Genomic DNA, 21,721 nt, shown 5'->3' on the forward strand with positions numbered 1-21,721 from the left:
AGAATGGTTTATAAAGCTAATATTGTGCTGTTTTGTCATTTCACTGAAATTAAATTTACATCATCTCAGATTTACTTGATTTATAATTGGGTGGTCACCTTTGAGTTTCCCTGACCATTAGAGGGCGGTAGAGCACTTATTTTTCTTTATGAATTGAAATCTTTAGACTACTGGACTACCACGACCTTGTTTACTGATACTGATAAATTGATTTAGTTTACATCATTCATTTGTGAGGCATCTGATCGTGCAATTTGATCCATAGCATATTTTTTTGCATACTACTGAGTACTCATTTGGAAATACTGACAAAATGTTTTGGTTTTTTTTAGGGTCAATAGAGCTTCTTTGAGAGACATACAGTACTTGTCGTTTTTGGCATCAAATTTCACACCAATGTTGTCAAGAATTCTGATGCTTTACTGACACTGGTTTGAGCTGGTGACTATTTATTTCTATAGATAGAGATGGTTTTAAAGTGCCCAGGAGGCATACACAAATACACAAATCCACCAAAATTACAGTCCCTGCAGATGGAGTTGGTCCTATGAATCGTCTGTTTGGCCAGCTCTGTTGCACATGAGTTTGGCTGCCAGCGATCCGTATGTTGGAGTCTTTGCCTCAGGCTGCACTTTGTCTGTGTGCCTTCTCCCTGTGAACACAAACAGCACAGCTCATTCGATGGACCCTGCTGCTGGGGCTGCAGCGGTCAGATAAATAAAGGGTCACTGCCAGCAGATTCATATTGTCTCTGCTGGCTAATCAATGCACTGTACCTAATACCAATAGGTCAGAATGCAACATAGTTTGTTATGAAGAGAGCTGATTAAAAGTTGTTACCAGGGATCCTGTCCATCGCGATGAAATTGCGGTCTTGTTGTTTTATTTTAGGCCTGTTTCGTGCTATCAGGAACACTCCAATGAAAGAGAGAAGACAACTGGAAAACAGAATTAGGGAGAAGTGATGTCATCATAAAATAATTATTCCATTTCAAAATGAATTACCGCTGTGTTTTGGGATACTTACCCAAACAGGAACATAAAAATGTTAAGTAAAGCCAAGCCTTCAAATTCCTGGTAAAATACTATCCCTGCAAAATGAAAAAGTCTATTAAAGCGCACTTCATTTCACTCAGAGTAACAGAATATGTATCTGTAGTGCTTTGTTTTTGTGAAACGCTCCATTGAAAATGTTGAGCAAACTTAGCAATGGGGTGAAACAGTGTTATTATTTACTGAATGGTGCAGTTCAGAAGTATTTTAGGATCACTGATGACTCCTCATCCAAATTATTTTCTTCTCCATGACCATCTCACTCGGCAAAGAACATTCCGCATCTTCACTTTTTCTGTTTACTGTCTGCAAGTCTGCTGCTATGACCAGGTTAGTACCAAAACAGTTATTTTCTTCAAAGTGGAACAAAGCTAATCTTGCAGAAGTCCACCTCCAGATGTTTTCATACTGCCAGACATAATGCATCAACAATTTGTTGTTCAAAGCAGTCAGTTGTGGGTTATATGTGTAGGCAGAGAAAGCAGTAGTAATACAGGAGAACGGGAATTTCACAAGGTGAGTAACTTAAAATGTCACACGCCTTGTGGCTTCATCCTCCCTCTGATAAATGTCTTTCTGTATGGTACATCAGTGCAAAATGGTGGAAAGAAGCTGTTGTTTTATCACTCTAAGAGACTGACACAAAAAGCTGCTATTTTCTGTTGATGTTTAGGAGTGCTGGAGCAGCAGCACTGAAAATGGCTCAAAATGACATCTCTTGATGGCACACTATCCAGGAGCCTTTCGTTGAGTAAGGAGTCTTGTGTGGTTCCTATTTGCACTATAGCAGTGAATCGTCACATTTATCATGGTCCACTGTGTTGTGTCATGAATTACCTATTCCAGCACACAATTTTTAACATATAAGGCTGGTGTTATTTTAATTTACTGTATTTCAGCAGCAGTGTTAAAATCATATATTGAAATGAGCAATATATACTAGCAGACTTTGGGGGGTTGTCCCCCAAATACACTTCACATTAAATGATTTATAGTAAAAATGAAACAAAAACATCCCTATTTTGTGTGAGACATTATTATAAAATATGTTAAAGTGCAAAAAAAGCAATAAAAGTAGATGGATGTTTATAATATTGGTCCCATATCCTTTTTATGATTAAACTAAGCATTGTGTCAACATGAATATTTTAATGCTCCGTATAGGAGCCGCGATCATAAATAGAAATAATATATTTATTATTGCTGATCGGGGAACGCGCCAACAGAATGCCCCCAGTAGCCAATGAGAGGGAGCATTCCTGAAAACGTCACCAACCGGATGTCGTGTACCTTTCCGCCTCACGGTAGCAAATTAAAACTAACCCGCGCCAAAGGGCTCATTGAAGACAAGCTTGTTGAATTACGCCAACAACATGAGTGTCTTTTAACGTATTGTGTAAGACATAACGTTACTACAATAGGACCGACAATGAAAAGGAGTGCGTAACGAAGTGACGTTTGATCCCGCGAGTTCTCGTTATTTGTGAGTTCTAAGTGAGAATGTCGAGAAAGTATTTCTGACTCAGGGGGTCGTTTTATTTTTCATCCCAGTGACGGAAACGGGCTTCTATAAAATGACACTGTCCAAAGCAGTGTCCAGGAGAGAGGAGGCAGAAAGAGCACTGGGTATAAGGAACCGAATAAACGTCAAGTTCTGCTGAGGAGCTGAGCACCCCTAAAAGTCTGATCCTGGAACCGCCCCTGGTCTGAGTCACAATTTCAAGAATGAATGGAAGGACTAATGAAAAGGTTCAACGCGCACAAAAGACATTATGTTTACTTCCATTGAGAGAGCTCATCAAAGGTATGGACCTGTTTTTATTTTTACCCTCAGCGTGCCCTGCTGATCCGCACTTATACATGAATGAATCCATTAAGCAGTGATGCTCTACTGTGCTTTCCCCTGCTGCTGAGTTTTAGAAGAATTTATGTAATTGCAGTCTGCATACCTTATACATGATATATTTTTGGTGAATCAAACAGTTGAACACTGTTTTTATATTTCTTGTGCAATTTGTACTATACCTGAAATACATAACTCTTTTTCTTTTAGACCACTTGGGTCCAGACTAAATATTTTAAACACATGATAATTTAGGAACTAGACCTACTTTGGCTTATAGCCACAAACATGCAAAACCAAAGACGTTCCCCTCAGCTGCACTTTGTGTTTGCTGCTAATAAGATGCTGAGGATGTTGATCATGGCAAACATTCCTCCTAACAGGCAAGTGCAGCTGTGGTTGTTTACAAAACAAACACTATCCCCACTAAGAAAAACAATGTTGTTGTTTTTCTATCTCCATAGGGAAATAATAACAATCAGTAAAAACAACAAATAATCAGTGGGTTTTTTTTTTTTAGACCCCACATTTTGTTTGTATGGGTCCTGTGTTCGACAGATTTTCTCAACAAGAATGTGCTCTACCAAATGGTTGATCTGAATGTTAAAGGGTTAAACAACCCACCCAGTGCAAAAATGTGGGCCACTGATGTTTTTTTAAGTGTTTTTGGACATTTCTAATTATTTTTGGCTATTAGTAAGCTATATGAGGTTACACAGGAACTACCAGTAGTAGTAGTAGTAGTGGAATTTGGTTAGCCGGACACACCAGATGGTTTGTCACACAGAATCAGGTAGGAGGACACCCTAAGACACCTTTTGGAAAGGGCAGGTGCTTTCAAACAATTATTTGGCAGGCGATTGGGTAAGCCATCTGTCAGTCACCCTGCCAACAGTAATTAATTTCAGCTAATTAAAGCAACAAGTCACTAACATAGTAACTGCGCCAAAGATTAAGACCAACAAATTGCTGAGGGGCCATGGGTTGCTACCATTATTAGTGAACATGTCGGTTTATGACTTGTGTTGTTTTTCGTAAGTCAAATATTCATGTTATTAAACACTGTGCATTGTTGTTGCTGCCACTGTTTGAAACAGTCACTTCTGGCTGTCCTCACCACAGACCTTTGTCCCACCCCTAAATGATACTGATTGGTCCCCACCACTGGTGGGTTGGTGAAATTACATAATGCAGAGTTTTGCAGGATGGATCCTCAGGAGTTTAACTTACAATCGAGATGTATGCATTGCCCTATACCTTAAGCTGATAAACAAAAAGCAGTGTTATTGGTGGCATACCTGCAACAATGGCGCTTGCAGTGAAAAACACAAAGTTGATAGGAACAACCTCTGTGGCATCAAACATTTTCATTGCCTGATTGAGAAATCTGTGGAGAGAAAAGAGAAAAGGGGTCTTGAGAGATGCAGTGAATAGAGTGACCTTGATTACAGTGGCACTACGTAGCAGTTTATTTACAGTATCCATCACAATCCTCTAGGTGTGTTGTACACTGTCACCATGTAGAATATGTTATTTTCTTTAGTTTGTTCAGGAATCGGAAGGGCAAAACTGAATGTAGGTTGTGGCGAACATGTGGGATTTCAGCAATAATAAAAGTCTAAAAAGTGAAAGAAGAGAAGACGAACAGAAGTAGAGACAGAAAACTTTAACTAACTTGATCTGGAAGGCGCAGGAGGCGACCATGACGACGAGCATGACGTAGAAGATGGGATAGATGAGCTGTAGCTGGCCTTTTATCGACTCTGTGATCATCCCTGACACAGCTTTGACTGAGATGACTGTCACGGAGGCTGCAGCAACACAGAAGCAAAAAAATCACTTCACCCTGGAGCAAAGAAGAACTTTCTCACTGGCTCATGCTGATTTGTGGAGGCTGTTAATTGTCTCTCAGTGAGTTACAGCAAATTATTTTCTTCCATCATGCTCTACCCAGAGCATCAGCTCTTCATAGGAATGATAAAAGCATGGTTCCATTTTTGGTAGCCAGGCAACAAAGCAACCTCTGACATCCTAAAACGGTTCAATCTATAACTTCTACACTTAGTCAGGCAGCTTCCACTTGTTCATACCGAGCAGGGCCACCAGCAGCATCACAATGACGATGTGCTTCACATTTCTCCTCTTGTACAGGTAGAGCAGGATACAAAAGATGATGACCTCAATAAGCTGTTGAGAGAGCGTGAGAGAGTCATTAACAGAGACTCCATTTCCTCAAACTTTGCACAGAAAATTAAAGTGTGAATAGGTGTTAGATTGCACTTTTACTGATCATCTCGTCTGCATCACACTGTGGTGTACGCGGGCAGGGAGCGGCACACTTTAATTGAAACAAACGGCCGTGGCAGAGAAATGAAATGAAATGCTGGTCTGTAATGAGAAGGGCTTGGGGCTGTCTGTGTGAGTCCAACAGCATTCAACAGTTTAAAAGGCCTCTGATTTAACACGACACAGCACTAATGGTGGGAGAATAAGAGGGAAGTACAGAATGGAATTAAGGGAAAAAAAGGGTAAGCTGACCTTTAAGTGTCTCTATAAGTATGTTAAACAGAGAGCTTATTGTGACATTTCATTATTCTTGTTAGAAAGACAGGCTTCCATTTAACACAGCGCACACTGTGAACGACACGCAGCCTTTCTAGATAAAATGATTTGATAATATGACCTCTGGAAATTAGGAGACGACAGTGATGGATATTTCATTTTCACCTGATTAATCACCACCTAGAGTTAATCCCAGACTTGATGAAGGTTGTTCCTTGGCAAGTTGAGCCGTATTCACAATGTATTTCCAGAAATGGAAAACAGCATGGTATTTTACGCATCATCCATTACTGCAGCCAGAGGCAGACAGACTGAAAAAATGTGTCTGTCTCTCCAGCTGTATTTTCCTTATATCTGCTGGAACATTTTTCATCCAATAACTGCTCTTGTCTCTGAATGTGTTTGCATCTGTTGCACAAACAGAACTAGATTGATCATAGAATGGGGAAATAAGGTTGAGAGAAATGTTGTGCCCTGAATAATGATGGCACTGCTACCCGGACACAAAGTCATTGTTTACACCACTGTCTAGCACCCCTTATGAGCTGCTAGCTGTTATCCTAGTAGGTTTGTCTCTGCTTTTTTTTTTTTTTTTTTTTTTTTTTTTTGATGGATTATGTGCAGGTTATCAGAATATTCAAGGTTTTGAAAGAGAGTAAATCAGCACCTCTCTGATTAGTCTCAACAAAATCAATATATGTTTTATAGGATCTTCTTTTTTAGGCAAGATTTTATACCTGAATAGAGAATAAATGCAAAAATATATATGCATGTCATGAATGCAATATGCTAGATTTTCTCTGTGGCATTCAAGACTTCTACCAGTAGTTTCATGAATAACAAATCGGAGGTGTCATGCTTTCTATTACAAAACAGTGGGTTTCGGCACTTGAATATTCAAAGCATTGCATTTCTGCCAGAGCAGTTTAACCTGAAAGGTAGAAAACACAAAGCTGCCTGTGCTACTTTACTGCTGTCATGGGAGAGCTAGAAAAATAGCAGGATATGACCTCAAGCTGCAAAAATCTTCCTTCAAAGATCTAAGGTGGGCTTACGACCAACACTAGTGTTCACATTTGGAGCTAACATTTACATTTTTGTGATGAGTAGGTTTTGAGAAAAACACTTTGTTTCAGCTCTGTGCTTTGCTTCAGATGTGTAACTATGGTAACGGCTATGTTTATGGCAGTCCTCCCTGAGGCGTAAATGGAGTAGGAGAGGACACTGGTTAGTGTTAATGCAGTTGCAGACCACGAGCTGGGGGCAGTATTTTAATACTGAGTGCAAAAACAAGTGAGGTCTTACATACAATATGAGCTACAACACAAGTCAGAACCAGATCTGTCAGGGGTGCATGGACTAATTTCGTCATTTTCCGGCCCTATGGATACAAGAACTCGGAAGTGTTTTAAAGATTGACATACAATGTAAAGCAGGAAGTGCCAGCTGATGGCAAAATACTGGACCAGGTGAGCAGTGATGTGCGTGGAAGTGTGGGGGGCAAAGGTCACCAGGACATAGGTTCCTGTTATTGCCAAGGTGCCACCTAAGGAAGAAAGAGTAGAAAGCTGTGAGACTGTAGTGAAAAATAACCACCTAACATTTGAGCTACTGCTGCTGGTAAATGTGATAATCCTGTTTCTCGATTCAATCTAGTATGTTTTCTTTTTGTCATTTTAATTATATTTTATTGTTGGTGTATAAGCAGGGCACTAAATAAACAGAGCTTGCTGTTAGTAATTCCCACCTTTATAAATAAAACATTCATACAATAATATGTAGAGCTGTGTGGTGCTTATATAAATTTCCAATCAAGAAGCTGTAATGATCATTACTGTGATGACCATCACAGGCACGTCATTTAGGAGGAGACTCCACAAATTATGACAATAGCTTTCCATAAAACAATACAGCAGGGTCGGTGTGTTGAATGGATTTGGGCTTTTGAATGCCTGTGAATAAAATGTTTGATTTCGATCTTAGCGAAACTCAAGTATGCTTGATTTGTTTTGTCTTTTTCCACATTGAGAATCATCTGTGGGGTTAGTTTGGGAAATCTAAACGTTATGTCTGAATTCAAAGCAGCAATCTGAGCGGACTCAAACTAAGTATTTGCTTACCAACAATGTCAGAGGGCCGGACCGTCTCCTTGAGGAAAACCACAGATATGACTGCACTGGCTGGAGAGTGAAAATATATGCCCGTTAGTTTAACTGCCAGTCACAACTGCTGCAGTCTAGTCTCTTTTTAACACAATCATGTTTCATTTAACATAACCTAGGCATAATACAATTTAAACTGTAGCATGAAAGCAACTTGTTTATCCAAATAACATCACAATCGGTGCATATCTCATGACTATAAATACATAATTGTTGTTCAGATGACCTCATATTCTGGATGATTTATTTTACTTTTAATCAGCAGCAAGGTCTGATACTTGACTGAATACTGACTTGTTAAAAATAATTACAAACAGACTTCACTGCTGTGTACTGTGATTGGAGGAGCATTAATCTGATTTTACTGGGTAGTATGCAGTGTGAGATAGTCCCTGTTGTTCCTCATTTAAATGTGCATATATATTATATTTAGTATTATATGTACACAAGGACTCAGCGATTCACATGTGCACAGAGTGATACTATAAATACATGTCCACTTGCTTCACACACAATGCTCGCCATGTTTGTATTGATCAGGATGATAAAATCTTAGACAAATGGAACTCTTAAGGACTTCAACACCAGCATCACATTACAGCGAGGTGCTGTTCCATGCCCACGTTTTTCATGAAGCCATGCATCAATATTATTGTCAAAAACTGCAACACTGAAAAGCAATCAGTGTCACATGAGCTAAGCCTCAGATTAGTCTTCTTAATGTTTCCCCAGGATATACACTGAGGGAGATGCATAAACATACAGCATTTGGTTTGTCACTGAGACACATGCATGAATACAGAGACATGCTGATAAACAGGCAGACATGCAGATGGATGGCTACACAGGCGGACTAACTGCCTGAGACAGAAAACAAACAGGCAGCAGACAGGCTGACAGGGGGGGCAAACAGAGATGCAAGTGACAGTGCCTGTCACAGAGAGGAGGTCAGTTTACACAACACAACATGGCAGACATGGTGGAGGTCCTTACCACTCAAATGACTTTGCACAGTAGCTCAGTTCACTTCAATTATTGGATTGATGCTATGTCACCAATAGTTCAGCACAGACAGCTGTAGCAGATGTGTTTGCTTGGACTCAACTACAGTGAGCCACTGCCAGTCAGCCAGACAGGCATGCAGGTGATGCCACTCAGACACACACAATTATTGAATAGTAAAATTGGTGTAAAATACAGGAAAAAAAAAAAAACAGACAGGCAGTTTGAGGTTGTGTACAGGATCTCCCGCCAGAATAACGAGATTAGCTGCAGAGTATAAACAGATGAATTTGTCAGAGACGCAGTATGTCACGCCTGGGATTACTGTGGTGTGGTGGCATGACTGGCAGGCTCTCAGGATGTTACACTGACTGCACAGCTCAACTGCGGTATGGTTTCACACATGTTAGCAGGTAGCACTCGTCCAAGCCATGAAAAGATTTACTACAAACAACCATGACTCTACCATTGGCTGTAACTATATACAGCATGATGCCAATAGTGTGTCTTCACTAGGAAACATGGAAATTTATAAGTCTTGTTGTATGAGTCTTGCTGGAATTCTGATGAAACAGTTGTTAAATATTTCATTCTGCAAGCATGTTCTTATACACATTTAGGACTCCTTTGCCACTGGGACCAGCTGGATCCAACAAGTAACCATAGCAACTCCATACAAAGTGAGATTCACACGGCTTGATAAAATGAAAAATGTGGCAAGAAGAACCTCTGGGGTACACAGTTCTGTCACTGCCTCTGCATTTTTATGGAGGCGCGTGCGTGTGTGTGTGTGTGTGTGTGTGTGCATCAGATCAGTACTGCCCTCTATATGCGTGTTCTCAGATGTGTGGTAATGAGAATGTCCCTGTGGAAAAACACGACACATCAAACATCGCTTCACCACACAGATCTGACATGAATAAAATAAATATCTGGCTGCCAGAGAAGCACCAGTGTAAGAACTCTTACTACACCGCACATATTGTATGGCCACAGTGTCACAAATGAAAGAATGTAGTGAGCTGTCAATGTGAATGTCAGTGTTTAACACTGTTGCCTGCAGCAAGTAAGGTCTGCGTTTAAACCTGCCGACCAGCCGGGGCCTTCCTGCGTGGTGTTTACATGCTCTCCTTGTGTCAGCTGGGATTGGTTCCAGCAACCCCCTGAAAGATAAGCAGCTATAGCTGATGGGTAGATGTATTATAGGTGCTGCACAGGAGTTTTGAGATTTGTAATATTTGTAATATTTAGACGTTTAAAATGTAACGTTCTGAGTCTGAATGACTTCGAGAAATACCATAAGGACTGTGGTGTAACGTCTTTTTCAAAAATGTTCCATTTCCCTTTATCAATTAAAAACAACGATCTACTGGATCTACCTGACTGCTAAACAACACATATTAGTGAGAGCTACAGTGCTGCAGGTCTGACATCTGCAAGTGATGCGGATGCAGTATGTGAATCAGGTATGTGTTTATTCCCACCAGTCTTCTTATTTTGCATGTGATGACATTGCATCTAACAGGGAGTGCTGATTCTTTGCTCTATACAACAGCATTTGGAATGATGCTGTCGTTTTTAATAGAGACCGGTGGACTCCGTGGATGAGGGACAGTAGTAATTGCTCTCCATGGAGCGTCAGAGCGCCACTGAGACATGCTCGGATAGGCGGATGACAGCAGCATCATCAGCTCTCCTGATCCCGTTTCTCTGCTTCTGCTGCCCACCCTGTATGCTGTACTGCGTATCTCTGCCTGTTGTGCTATCTCATTCATATTCTTTTTCTACTCTCACCTCACTCGCTTCTCAGCATGCAACCTCATTTTTATCCACCTCTACCCACCAATCCACTTGCTTCTCTCATGTTTGCTCACCCACGGCCTCCTGCTGTCTGCCCCCTCTCTTGCAGTGAGCCTACACAGCTCTTGTGTGCAAAAACAATGGGCATAGAAGAGCCACAGGGGTATGTATGTGTGTTAGTCTACAGTGCATATCTGGTTAAGACAATCTGCTAGACCTGGGTGTTTTTACACACCACTACAGTTACACAAGCATTTGTGTGCGTGTGTGTGTGTGTGTGTTTTCTCATTTGCATATAGTGTGAGTCAGTGTGAGGTGAGAGGTGGAGTCACAGTGACAGACAGCAACCTGCACATTATCCCCTCAGCTCCACTTGTTAGCTCTGAGGAGGACAGACCATGTCGCACCTTTCTCTCCTTTATTTTCTTTTCACCTCTTCATCTCTGGCTTCATCCTTAATAATTGTTATTAAAGCACACCTCAATGCGACATAAATCTCCCATGTAAATGGCAGGTTTACACACACTGAAACAGCAGTGAGACGTTGCTGCTTTCAGTAGAACACAGCACTGAAGGCCTGTTTATTGTGGTAAAAGCATTTTATGAAGTAATTGCTCACCGAAACAAGTACAAGACCACACAAAACTACCATGAACAAGACAAGGCCTTTTGAACAAGATTTGTGGTGACTACAGGAAAATCGTTTGACACGTCAGAGTAATAGCTGTCATTAATATCCATGACTCGCCACCACCTCCAGTGCACTGAGCAATGGGTGGCAGGAAGAAAGAAAGGAACCTGTTCAATATTTAACCTGCGTGTAGAGTGTTTGCACTGAGAGGCTGCCAGCTGTAGCAACCAAACAGCTTTGTTTTTATTGGCTAATGAATCTGGCTTAGTTCATGCTGTGGGCTGTGAAAATGACCATTTCCGGAGAGGGCTGTTGTATTTATCATGTCAAGAGTAATTTGACTTCTCAAAGCATCTATAAAATTTGAAATGTGAAAATGTGCATACTCATCTCCTGGATTTAAGTGCAGTAGTATACTAGCAGTGGATACAAATACCACTGCCACTGACGCCAGCCCAAGATCTCATTTAATGAGAGACCCCATTTAAATGAGGTTAAGACCTATTCACCAGTGCTGGCATTTGTGTAGTTGTGATACATAGAAATGAAAAAACGTTTTTTCTTGCCCTTTTATTTGTGCAAGGTATTGTGCTGGAAATGCACAGATATTCAAAGCATTTAAGAGTTGAGTTAGAGCAATAACCACTATTGTTTCAAGAGTTGTTTTTGCAATTGTTGCTTTACATGAATCAGGAGCAGGTAGAGATGTCAGAAAACAACTGATGAAAACAATTTAAGTGATAACTGAATAGTGAGTTTTGTTGTGATAGACTGGTGTTCCATCCGAGGTGTACCCCACTTCTCACCCAATGTCAGCTGGAATCTGATTTCTGATAGGAATAAACTGAACAGATGCTGGATCGATGGATCATGGCTATACCATATATCTCTCATTATTTATTGATACTGCAAGAGCATGCTTCACATGGCAACACGGGCTGTTGTTTCCTGTGTAAGCAACCTCTCCTGCTTTCATGCATGGTAACACTGGTTTACAAGGAGAAAGCCACGGAAATGAAAGTAGCTAAGTTTGACCAGAATTGGGTCACTAATAAAGGAAAATTAAGTTCTGAGTGTTAATTGCCTCCAGTTTCCAAGATCAGGTCAGGTCAAAATTGCATTAATAGTGGTGCAATTATACACCATAACTAAGGCATCATGATTCCCAGACACCCTTCTCCCTTGTACGCAAACATACTTACCTGTACATAGATAATTATAAGTCTTTATCGTGAAATATCTTGAAAACTTTAGCCAACCAGCACCTTTATCACCTGTTTTGGAATTCATTTAATTAAAATATGCAAGAATTGTCACATTTTATCTCAGAGGTCAATAATTTCCCAAAATTTGGAGACCAGTGTGATGAATAAGTGAACAATGGTTGCACTTACCTATGACAGACACACAGCCCAGTGGGGCTATAAGTGAGGCTGGGGCAAAGCCGTAGGCCGCAAAGTTCCCCAGTTCCCCAATACCCATGAGAACCACACCACACCACCATATCACAGAGGTATAGTAGGGCTTGGAGCCACGCTGAGACTGACGGACATGGGCATATTTCTGTCAGGGAGAGAGGGACCTTAGATTAAGTGGACCTGGCAACAGGATAAGATGGATATTAACTATGCTAATGCAGTCAAATACACAATGCTTGAAAAATAAGGTGCAATTTATGAGATAATACTGCTGCCACCAGCCATTATAACAGTGGCTGTTGCACAGCATTAAATTCCAATATTCTCTGCTGATTAGCATTTGATCTCAAAAGAGGGATGACACCAATTAAGCAAATCAATGAGATGGGATGCTGTACAAGGTATATGCAGATGTATACTTCAGAGTCATTACCAGTTCGATCACTGTCAGTTTGCAATGCCTAATAAACATCACCCTTTTCCAGCACTTTTTCATGTTTAGTTGAAGCTGTCTCAGCCTCTAAATCTGTCTGACACATTGTGCATGCCGCTGCCAGAATAGTCCCTTTTGCAGTTTTTGCATCTGATCAAAAAACAGACATTTTTTGGGTATTTTGGGAAATCGGTTATTCCTGCAATAGAAAAAAAAACCCAATGATCATTTTAGACAGACACTTACATAGTCTCTAAAGCTTTATTTCTTTATATGTTTATTTCTTATGTTTACACTTATTCTTACTATAATTTTTAATTCAGAACCACTTTATTAGAAAGACGCTCAGTCAGTCAGCACCTAAGTGTACTGTACATAAGTGTAATGGCTGTGTAGTAAGTGGTGAAAATTGCATCTTTGCAGGCATTAAGTGCCAGTTCTGTGCTGAGTGTGTGCTGCACAGCTGGATTCCAGGGCTTTCTACCTGTATGTTGAGTGAAATGCTGATGAGGATATTGCCACATATAGAGATGATGATTCCCAGGAGATAGGACTGTAGAAACAGACAGCAAACAGACAGAAGTTTAGGTGATGCTCCAGTTCTCACACAACAGTTCTAAACATCCCAACATCCCAATACTCCCAGCAAGTCCACCCTCCATCTGTCACATCTGTCATTTCCATGACAACCACAGAGAACAATGTTCCCCATTAGTGCTCTGTTCAGTGTGTGTCTAGACTTGGACTTAGCTTAAGGTTAGGGTTTGATAAGTAGTAATTATCATTAAGGTTAGACTAAGTCTCAAGGAAATTCCCCTTAAGGTTTACTACTACTAAGGTTTCAGAATGATCAAATTCTCACATTCTCACAAATATGCCCAAACACAAACACAGACATTTAACACATGTATGCAAAAACACCCCCCATCCCCCAACTTTCCCATGATATAGAATTCCTGAAGGAGAATACATAAAGACACATAAATACCCTCACCATGATACATGAGGGTGACAACAGCAACATGCTATCAGTGACAGTGGTGAAATGCTCACGCTTCACTAAGTTTATTTAAACATTTTTGCATGATGAATGAAGCTGAAATCACAAACCTAGTAATGGGTGGCAGGTCAATGTTTAGTTTTCAGTATGTTGGCTCGTTGTGTTAGCATGCCAACATTTCCTACACAAAGTTCGACTGAGGCTGATGAGAATCTCTTAGTTCTGCTGGTATTTGGCCATAAACCATATTTAATAAACTATATTGGAGGACCAACTGCCAGACGCTGCTAGTCCATGATGACAGTATGTTCAGCTCTTGAAAAATGCTGCCCTATCATAAACGCCTTGTATCATAGGACTCTTATTGTCTCATGTTTGAAAACAGGGTGTCTAATACCAGGAAAACTCATGTGGTCCTCTCTTTGAAAACAACTCTCAGGGGGAATGAATAATTGGTGTTCAAATGATGGAAGGAGAAATAGGATCCATTTGATTTAAGTGTTTCCAAAAATATGTGAGGCTGCTTTCTTCCTTATACTAGGAAAATGATTGCCAAGAGGAAATTTCATTTTGGCTTATAAACATACCTGTGGCTGTGGGCTGACAAAGTTTATAAAGAAATGGAAGAGCACCCAGTGGGGGCGGAATGTGAATTATAAAACGCTAAAAAAAGAAACTCAATCACTGTATAGGGAGAAACGAAGAGCCAAGCCCATCCAAGTGTTTATCCCTTGAAAGAACATTATAGGGTGGTGAGAAAGAGAACAGAGATGGGAGGTAAAACAAAGGGATATGAAGCAAAGTGAAACAGTGAGCAGGAGGAGCTAGGATTAAGGGAAAGGTGGGAAAGAAGGTGTAGTTACACAGAGTAGAGGCATTCAGTGTGCAGGTTAAGTGGGCCATTCTGAAAGATAAGACTAGCACTGTGTTTTTGTCAATAACATCCATACAGTTCACAGTGAGATAACGGCACTGTGGTAAATTAATTCGTCTGGTCTCCAACACAACAGCTGATCACTATCATATAATCCAGAGGTCATCTTTCGCTCTGTCTGAACACATTATTACACATAAACAGTAGAAATAACAAAAAACAGTTCTTCACACTGTCGTTATGGCTTAGTCTTCAAGTCGGTATGGAAAAGCCGATTCTCCTCAGAAACTACAGTGAAGTGTATAGAGCAGCACCACACAAAGTAATGATGGTACACGTCTACACAATTTAATAGCCATTCTTTTAATGAGACCAGCATGTCCTCATCTGAGGCCATGTTTTATCACAGAGGTGAAATATGAAATTGGAAGGGTATGCATGAAGTCTAAGATGTAAAATCAAATATCTGACAGATACAGAAGTATTTTGTTCGCACTGGGTTACATAGGTCACACAAACCATTACCTGCTTCCTTCATTTAGACATAGAAATTGTTTGGCATAAACCTTGATTTTCAACAGGCCGTGCCATGACTCACCAACCACATTTGCACTTCTTCTGTACCTCCAAGGTTGCCAGCTAACTATGTTTCACTGCGCTGTGTGATAAACTGTGCAACATATTCCATCCATCCATCCATCCATCCATCCATCCATCCATCCATCCATCCATCCATCCATCCATCCATCCATCCATCCATCCATCCATCCATCCATCCATCCATCCATCCATCCATCCATCCATCCATCCATCCATCCATCCATCCATCCATCCATACCCGCTTATTCCTATTTAGGGTCATGGGGATCTGCTGTAGCCCCTATTCATGCTCTCTTTGGGTGAAAGGCAGGGGTAGCAGTACAACATCTACTACCTAGATGAAAACCGCACAAATTACAGTTCACTATTAGGTGAAATAATCTATAAAATGTTAGCATGCTAACATTTGCTAATAACCACTGAGGCTGATGGGAATGTCATTAGTTTTTAGGTATTTTACTCATAAACCAAACAAAAGTAAATTGAAACTGTGACTCTATGATGGTGCTACAGGATTCAGTGTTAGCATTCCCTCTGAATGAATGTGAGCTACGAATGTGTGTATGAAATCTGTTAAGATACTTCATTCTAAACTACAAAGCTCAACTTAATAGTGGCACTGATGTAGTGATGGTTGTAACACATCTACATCTGCTGCCAAACAATCTGTTATGCACCAAAACAAACTTTCCCCTCTTCTAAAAACAGTACAAAACTAAGGGAAAATATAGCTGTCACTTTCTCCTTAATATACTAACCTACTATCCTGAATTAACTTTCACCTACTCAATCAACACCCAGTATAACTTGATTAAACAGCACTTGACCGTGAAGCCACTATCCTTTGTTGCACAACACAACTCTCCTCCTTGCCATAATAATAAAGAATTTAAGCCAAGTGGATTTATGGGTGATTTTAAATTTAAAACCACCACATACAGTCCAGTCCTCTGCTCCATTTCACAATCTGCCTCTATTTTCTGCACATGCACCTTGACACTAAGTCTGATGAATCCACTGACCTCTAACAAATCTCCAGCAGGGAGATACCACGCAAAGGTAAACAGGATTATGTCTTCAGTGTGTGTGTTTATCTGTATGTATGTGATGATTTCAGTTTATCGGAGGTAAACAGGAGCTAGGTTGTAGTGGGGAGCAGATGGGCGGCTTGATGATGAGATTCCTAGGGGACTGATGGGACATCAAGGTAAAAAAGTGCGTGTGTGTGGGAGTGCAGTGATAGACTCGAACACTGAAGCAGACAGACAGAGCGAGAGAGTGTGTGCTGGGCTGCCTGCATAAGAGATGACTACAGCTCTGTGGTAATTCATGATCAGACACACGGTGTCATCTTTCAGGCCAGATGCGCTCTGTTCACTAAACCAAGATCAATAACCTCGTCAAGCTTTACAGGACAGAGTGTAAGTGGTCGGCTGCTTTGCTGTTACTGAGCCCAGGAGGAGGCTGCTGGTTAATACTGAGAGGAGCCAAGGGCAGAATAAGGTGTTTGACTGTGTGTGTGTGTGTGAGAGAGAGAGAGAAAGAGAAAGATGTTCAGTCTGAGGACCCTTCAGACTTCACACAGGAGATGTAGCAATTCGAAGTGTAAGGAGTGTTTCATCTCAGCTTTTATTCATACATGTCAAATTGAGCTTAGCAGCAAGTGACTTCAGCCAAATTACAGTAAATTATTCTTTTGTTTTTTTTTTTTTTTTCTATGTTGTCTCTGTGTTGGTGAAAAGAGACAGCGCATGCATTTGCAGTACAGGTGGTCACAGCAGGAATCAAGCACCTCACCCACACAGCAGGAGCATAATTCTCAACTCAGTGAGGGAGACAACTCCACTCAGGACGGTGTGAGGAAAAGGAAACGGGGGGGAGAGAGAGAGAGAGAGAGAGAGAGAGAGAGAGTGAGAGTGAGAGTGAGAGTGAGTGTTAGACGGTTTTCCGGTCACAGGAAAAACAAACAGAGCAGTTGAGACAGGCGAGGCCGGTTCACTGGGAGTGCCTCTGGCTTGTTGGCTTGCTTTGCAAACATTACACGCCACAAAACATTATAGCAACAAAAGTAAGAGATATTATAACACGAGACTCCCTAGACTGAATATACTGTTAAACTTCACTACACGGTGATGGGTCGTCCTTATAGAATGAAAAAGTATTCTGATTAGAGAATCAAGGGTTGATTAATGGTTGCAGCTAAAAAAAAGGTGAAAATAGTAAATTTGCCAGCTTGAGTGACCTTTTATACCAGTATTGTTATGAAAACGATGACTTACACTGTTTGATTGCAAAAATACTAAAGTGAGAAATACTGAATACATAAAATGGAATTGTTGCTCTGGGGAAACACAGATTGATGCCTTTTTTTTTTTTTTTTTTTAAAAAAAAAAAAGCACTGTTCACTGTTTCTCCTACTTGTTCCTGTGTAATGAACTGTACCTGTGTGCCAGCCTGTGTTAATGACCCATCCTCATCCTAATGTTTTTGTTTTGCATTTCTGTTAGATTTCATGTTGTAAAAAAAGAAAGTTTAAAAAAAATTTTTTAAAGGACAGTCATTGCGCATTATGAGCACATTTAGCTCTGATACTTCAATATATTTTACCGATCATTCTTTACGTTTACAGAGTAAAATTTGAATGCAGGACTTATAGGTTGTAACATGGGTTGCAAATTAAGAGAACAATAAAAATATATAACCATGTAGGTACATTTTTAATGCCACTGCTATAGTCTTATATATGCCACTGCTATAGTCAGTAAAGTCACTATAAAAATCTGAGAAGGTAATTAGATTCTTTAACCTGCCACTGGTATAGATTGAGGAAACTAGGCAACAGATCAAAGAAAGCTCTGTGTTTCTTCAAGCCTGTGCTCAAAAGTCAGAGCAACAAAATCAACCCTACTGCACCAGTCGAGTGAGTTTGAATATTTATATGAAGAAAAGCAAAAGCTAGCACAAAGTCTACACTGCGTCAGCATATTCATCATCCAGACACAATCGGTGGTGTCAGATTTTGTTCAACACAGTGTTTCTAAGTTTACTGAATTACTCTAGTGCTGCATGTCTTCAATTCAAATGCAGTTAGTGCACTGTGTAAATTCGTACACAAAGTGAACTATAACTACTAGAACAGGCCACCAAAACTTTAGTCCACCTGCAGGGCATGTTCAACTGCTCCCAACTTCATGTCTGAATCTCCTGCCTGAATAAGTCGAAACTAGAGCTGAAGAGATAGAAGCTGAATGGCCTTGATAGCTGACAGAGAGACCAACAGCACTGATCCTCGTCCTCCTCCTCACTAACACACTGACCCAGGGACAGAGACACGGACAGCATTGCCCTTTGTGTCCAGTGACAATGGGGATCTGTCTGTCTCTGGGATGGGCTGACTTCTGGATGAAGCCCTTCAGTTTCTGCTCAGAGGTGGTGGGTACAGAAAAAGCATGGACATGAGTAGAGTCAGCGCAGAGACAGACGACTATGAGGACTATTTATGATAGCAACCACGCTATCACTTTACCTCAACCGACATGTTGACTGAAGTACGGTCGAGACTATAATTACGGTCAAGACCAACTGGAGAAAAACTTATTTAATGTACCATTTTGTATACTCACAGTAATCAGTGCAAAGCCATCATTAGTATTAAAATGATTTATTACCCTGGGAGCAGCAGCATACTCAGCAAATAACTGAATCTCCATTTAATTCATATATCTAGTGTACAACATATATAGTCTGGCCTGATGTTGGCACCATGAGTACAATCAACATGTTTGCTCTCATCCTCTGTGTACTATGACTGTCTGCTGTCATTAATTATATATATTACTTACACTGGGCCAAAGTGTGAGAGCGTCAGACTGACCATCATCACCATCCTCAGGTCCTGCTCTTATCAGAAAAGGATGAGGCATAGTACTGTGGCCAAGTTTGTTGCAGAAGTGTTTCTGCTAAACAGTTATTTTTAGCTTTACAGTCTCCCATCACCCACCTCCTTCACTCCCTATGGAAACTAGCGGTGTTGCCTTTAGTAGTGCAGGAGCTCTTGCAGCAAACTCAGCTCACATTTAAGCAGTGAGCTACAAAAAGCCTCTCAGACATGAAGACAAGAAACAAGAGCCTGTGGTTTGGGAAAACCTGACTAAACTGTCTAAATGTACACAATAGTATTGCTGTTTCCACATTGATGCATCAATATTAACAATCAAATAGTACAGCATATAATGATGTAACACTCACAGTGGTATTTTTCTACAGAGCCAGTAACCAGAGTAAGATTTTGAATGCAGGATTTGTAATGTAACGTACTTGCACTTGTTTTCCTGTTTATTTTTTACCTTATTGTATTAGTACTTTAACTTTCCTAAATAATTTTCAGACTGACTTTTAAACTGCTTCAGGTTTAATTTGTCACATATTAAGATAACGCTACATGGTGCATGTTTCAAAGAACTGCTATGTCTCCAGATCTGGGGAACCTCTGATACTTGTCACTCTCCTTCTGACCCTCCCTTCATTGTTAGTCATCTATCCACTGTACTCTGCCCAATAAATGCATGCTGTGGCCAAAAATGCCTAGACAACATACGTTGTTAGAAAACATACTGTCAGGTAACATCTATAGAGGTCGACCTGGATAATTTTAGCTATTTTTAAAATTACCAGTGGTCGACAGCTAAGCATATTAAGCCAATTACCAGGCATTTATAAAGACTGGTATCAATATTGGCCATAGAAAAACCAATATCAGTTGAACTCTAATAATATATGATTACCAGAACCAGTTATCTATTGATAGTAGGTAACCAATGGCATAAACTCTGAAAAACACTAAGTACTTGTGTAACATCTACATTTGCAGTCACACCGAGGAAAACATTTTCAGCTGTAGAAGGCAGTGAAGTGTGAAACAGACACAGATTGTCTCCTGGATGTCAAGATGTTCTCTGGGATAGTGGGTAGCGTTGGACAGAGCAGGGAGCTGGGACCATTAGCCAGTTGTTCAGGACACTTACAGTAGCTCTATTCTCTCACAGCCCACCCATGTGCCATTACTCATTACTCACGCCTCTCCCTCCTCTGTCTCCGTCTATCTCTCTCTGCCCCCCACTGGTAATGTCACAGGGGAAACATTGCAGAAAAGGAGAAACACACTGACAGGGGAAGATGAGCATGAGGAGAATGTTTCTCTGCATAGAACAAGGACTGACACACACACACACACACACACATACACACACAGATTTGTACACTTGCGCATACTGAAAAATAAAGATTTTATTATAGGTTACACCAATAGATGGCACACACTGTACACTCACCTTAATGATCCAGACTCCACTTTGCAAAGTTAAAAGTTCATAGGAAAGAAAAGCCTGTCCCCACAATGATTTAGTCACATTCACTTTAGGAAATAGTTTTTGACAGGTGCCAAGAGCGATAGATCTCTGTGCTGTCTGGCTTCCTCATCCACAGAGTGCTCATTACCTAAAGAGCTGTAGTTTGACTTCCAAGACTTTTTTTTTTTTTTTTTACAGTCTAACTTTATCTCCTGTTGTGCATTAGTGTGTAACTTCCTGCTCCAAATGAAAGTTTGTGAGGGAAGTTCTTCAAAGTTAAAAATCCCACCGAACATCTGGGCTGATATGCAACTTAAATAAACTCACCCGGAGCGGGTTTTCCATGATCTCAGCCTGGTGAGCCAGAGCGGTGGTCATACGAGAAGCCGCAAATGAAGAACTTGAATTCGCCATGTTTTTTTTTTTTTTTCCTGTATCGTATATTAAGGAGCCAGTGTTCTTCCTAGATTACAACTCTCCCTCTCTTCACATGTTAGCTGTTTTTGCACCGCATCCCGTCCCATCCATCCCACGTCGCCTCCGCTTCAGAGGGAAAAGTTCCTCATTCTTGGAAAGCGGATCTGGAGTTTGTGACGCTTTCAATTGCGTTCGGGAAAAAAAGTGATTCTAACGACGCTGACTTATATTAATGTATTGGTGTGTTTATGTTCACTAGGTCATTTTGTTAAGTTATTAATATATAAGAGGGCCTGCTGTGATTAAAAAAAAAAAAGATTCTAAGTGTAATTACTTTGTTTCCATTCGCACACTGTTTATATTCACTTGCGATCAGGTTCTCTGATGTACAACATTCCACGGTGTAATTGAAGGCAGCATGTCGGAGCAGGTGCGGCTGCTGTTGTGGATATATAGTGGACTCCTGCAGTGCACCGGGCACGTAATGAACTGAACAATCATTTTGATGCAGCACTTGTTTGGTTATTGAGCGATGTTGACTAGAAAGGAGCAGAATACTAATCAGCTGGTTAGAATGC

The 21,721-nt window shown here is 40.6% G+C and overlaps 1 protein-coding gene across 1 annotated transcript; it reads right to left on the minus strand.

The window, feature by feature from the left end:
* Nucleotides 1-472: 472 nt before the first annotated feature.
* On the minus strand, nt 473-21,299 carry nipal2 (NIPA like domain containing 2). Its single transcript, XM_026293881.1, has 11 exons — nt 21,054-21,299; nt 13,389-13,457; nt 12,448-12,616; nt 7,579-7,638; nt 6,883-7,004; nt 4,987-5,083; nt 4,572-4,707; nt 4,195-4,283; nt 1,028-1,091; nt 841-938; nt 473-652 (listed from the first exon to the last, which is right to left on the minus strand). Exons 1-11 carry the CDS (start codon nt 21,138-21,140, stop codon nt 546-548), a joined length of 1,098 nt encoding a protein of 365 aa, XP_026149666.1. The 5' UTR covers nt 21,141-21,299; the 3' UTR covers nt 473-545.
* Between the last annotated feature and the right edge of the window lie 422 nt (nt 21,300-21,721).

This window comes from Mastacembelus armatus, chromosome 16 (assembly GCF_900324485.2).
Source record: "Mastacembelus armatus chromosome 16, fMasArm1.2, whole genome shotgun sequence".
Taxonomy (NCBI): Eukaryota; Metazoa; Chordata; class Actinopteri; order Synbranchiformes; family Mastacembelidae; genus Mastacembelus; species Mastacembelus armatus.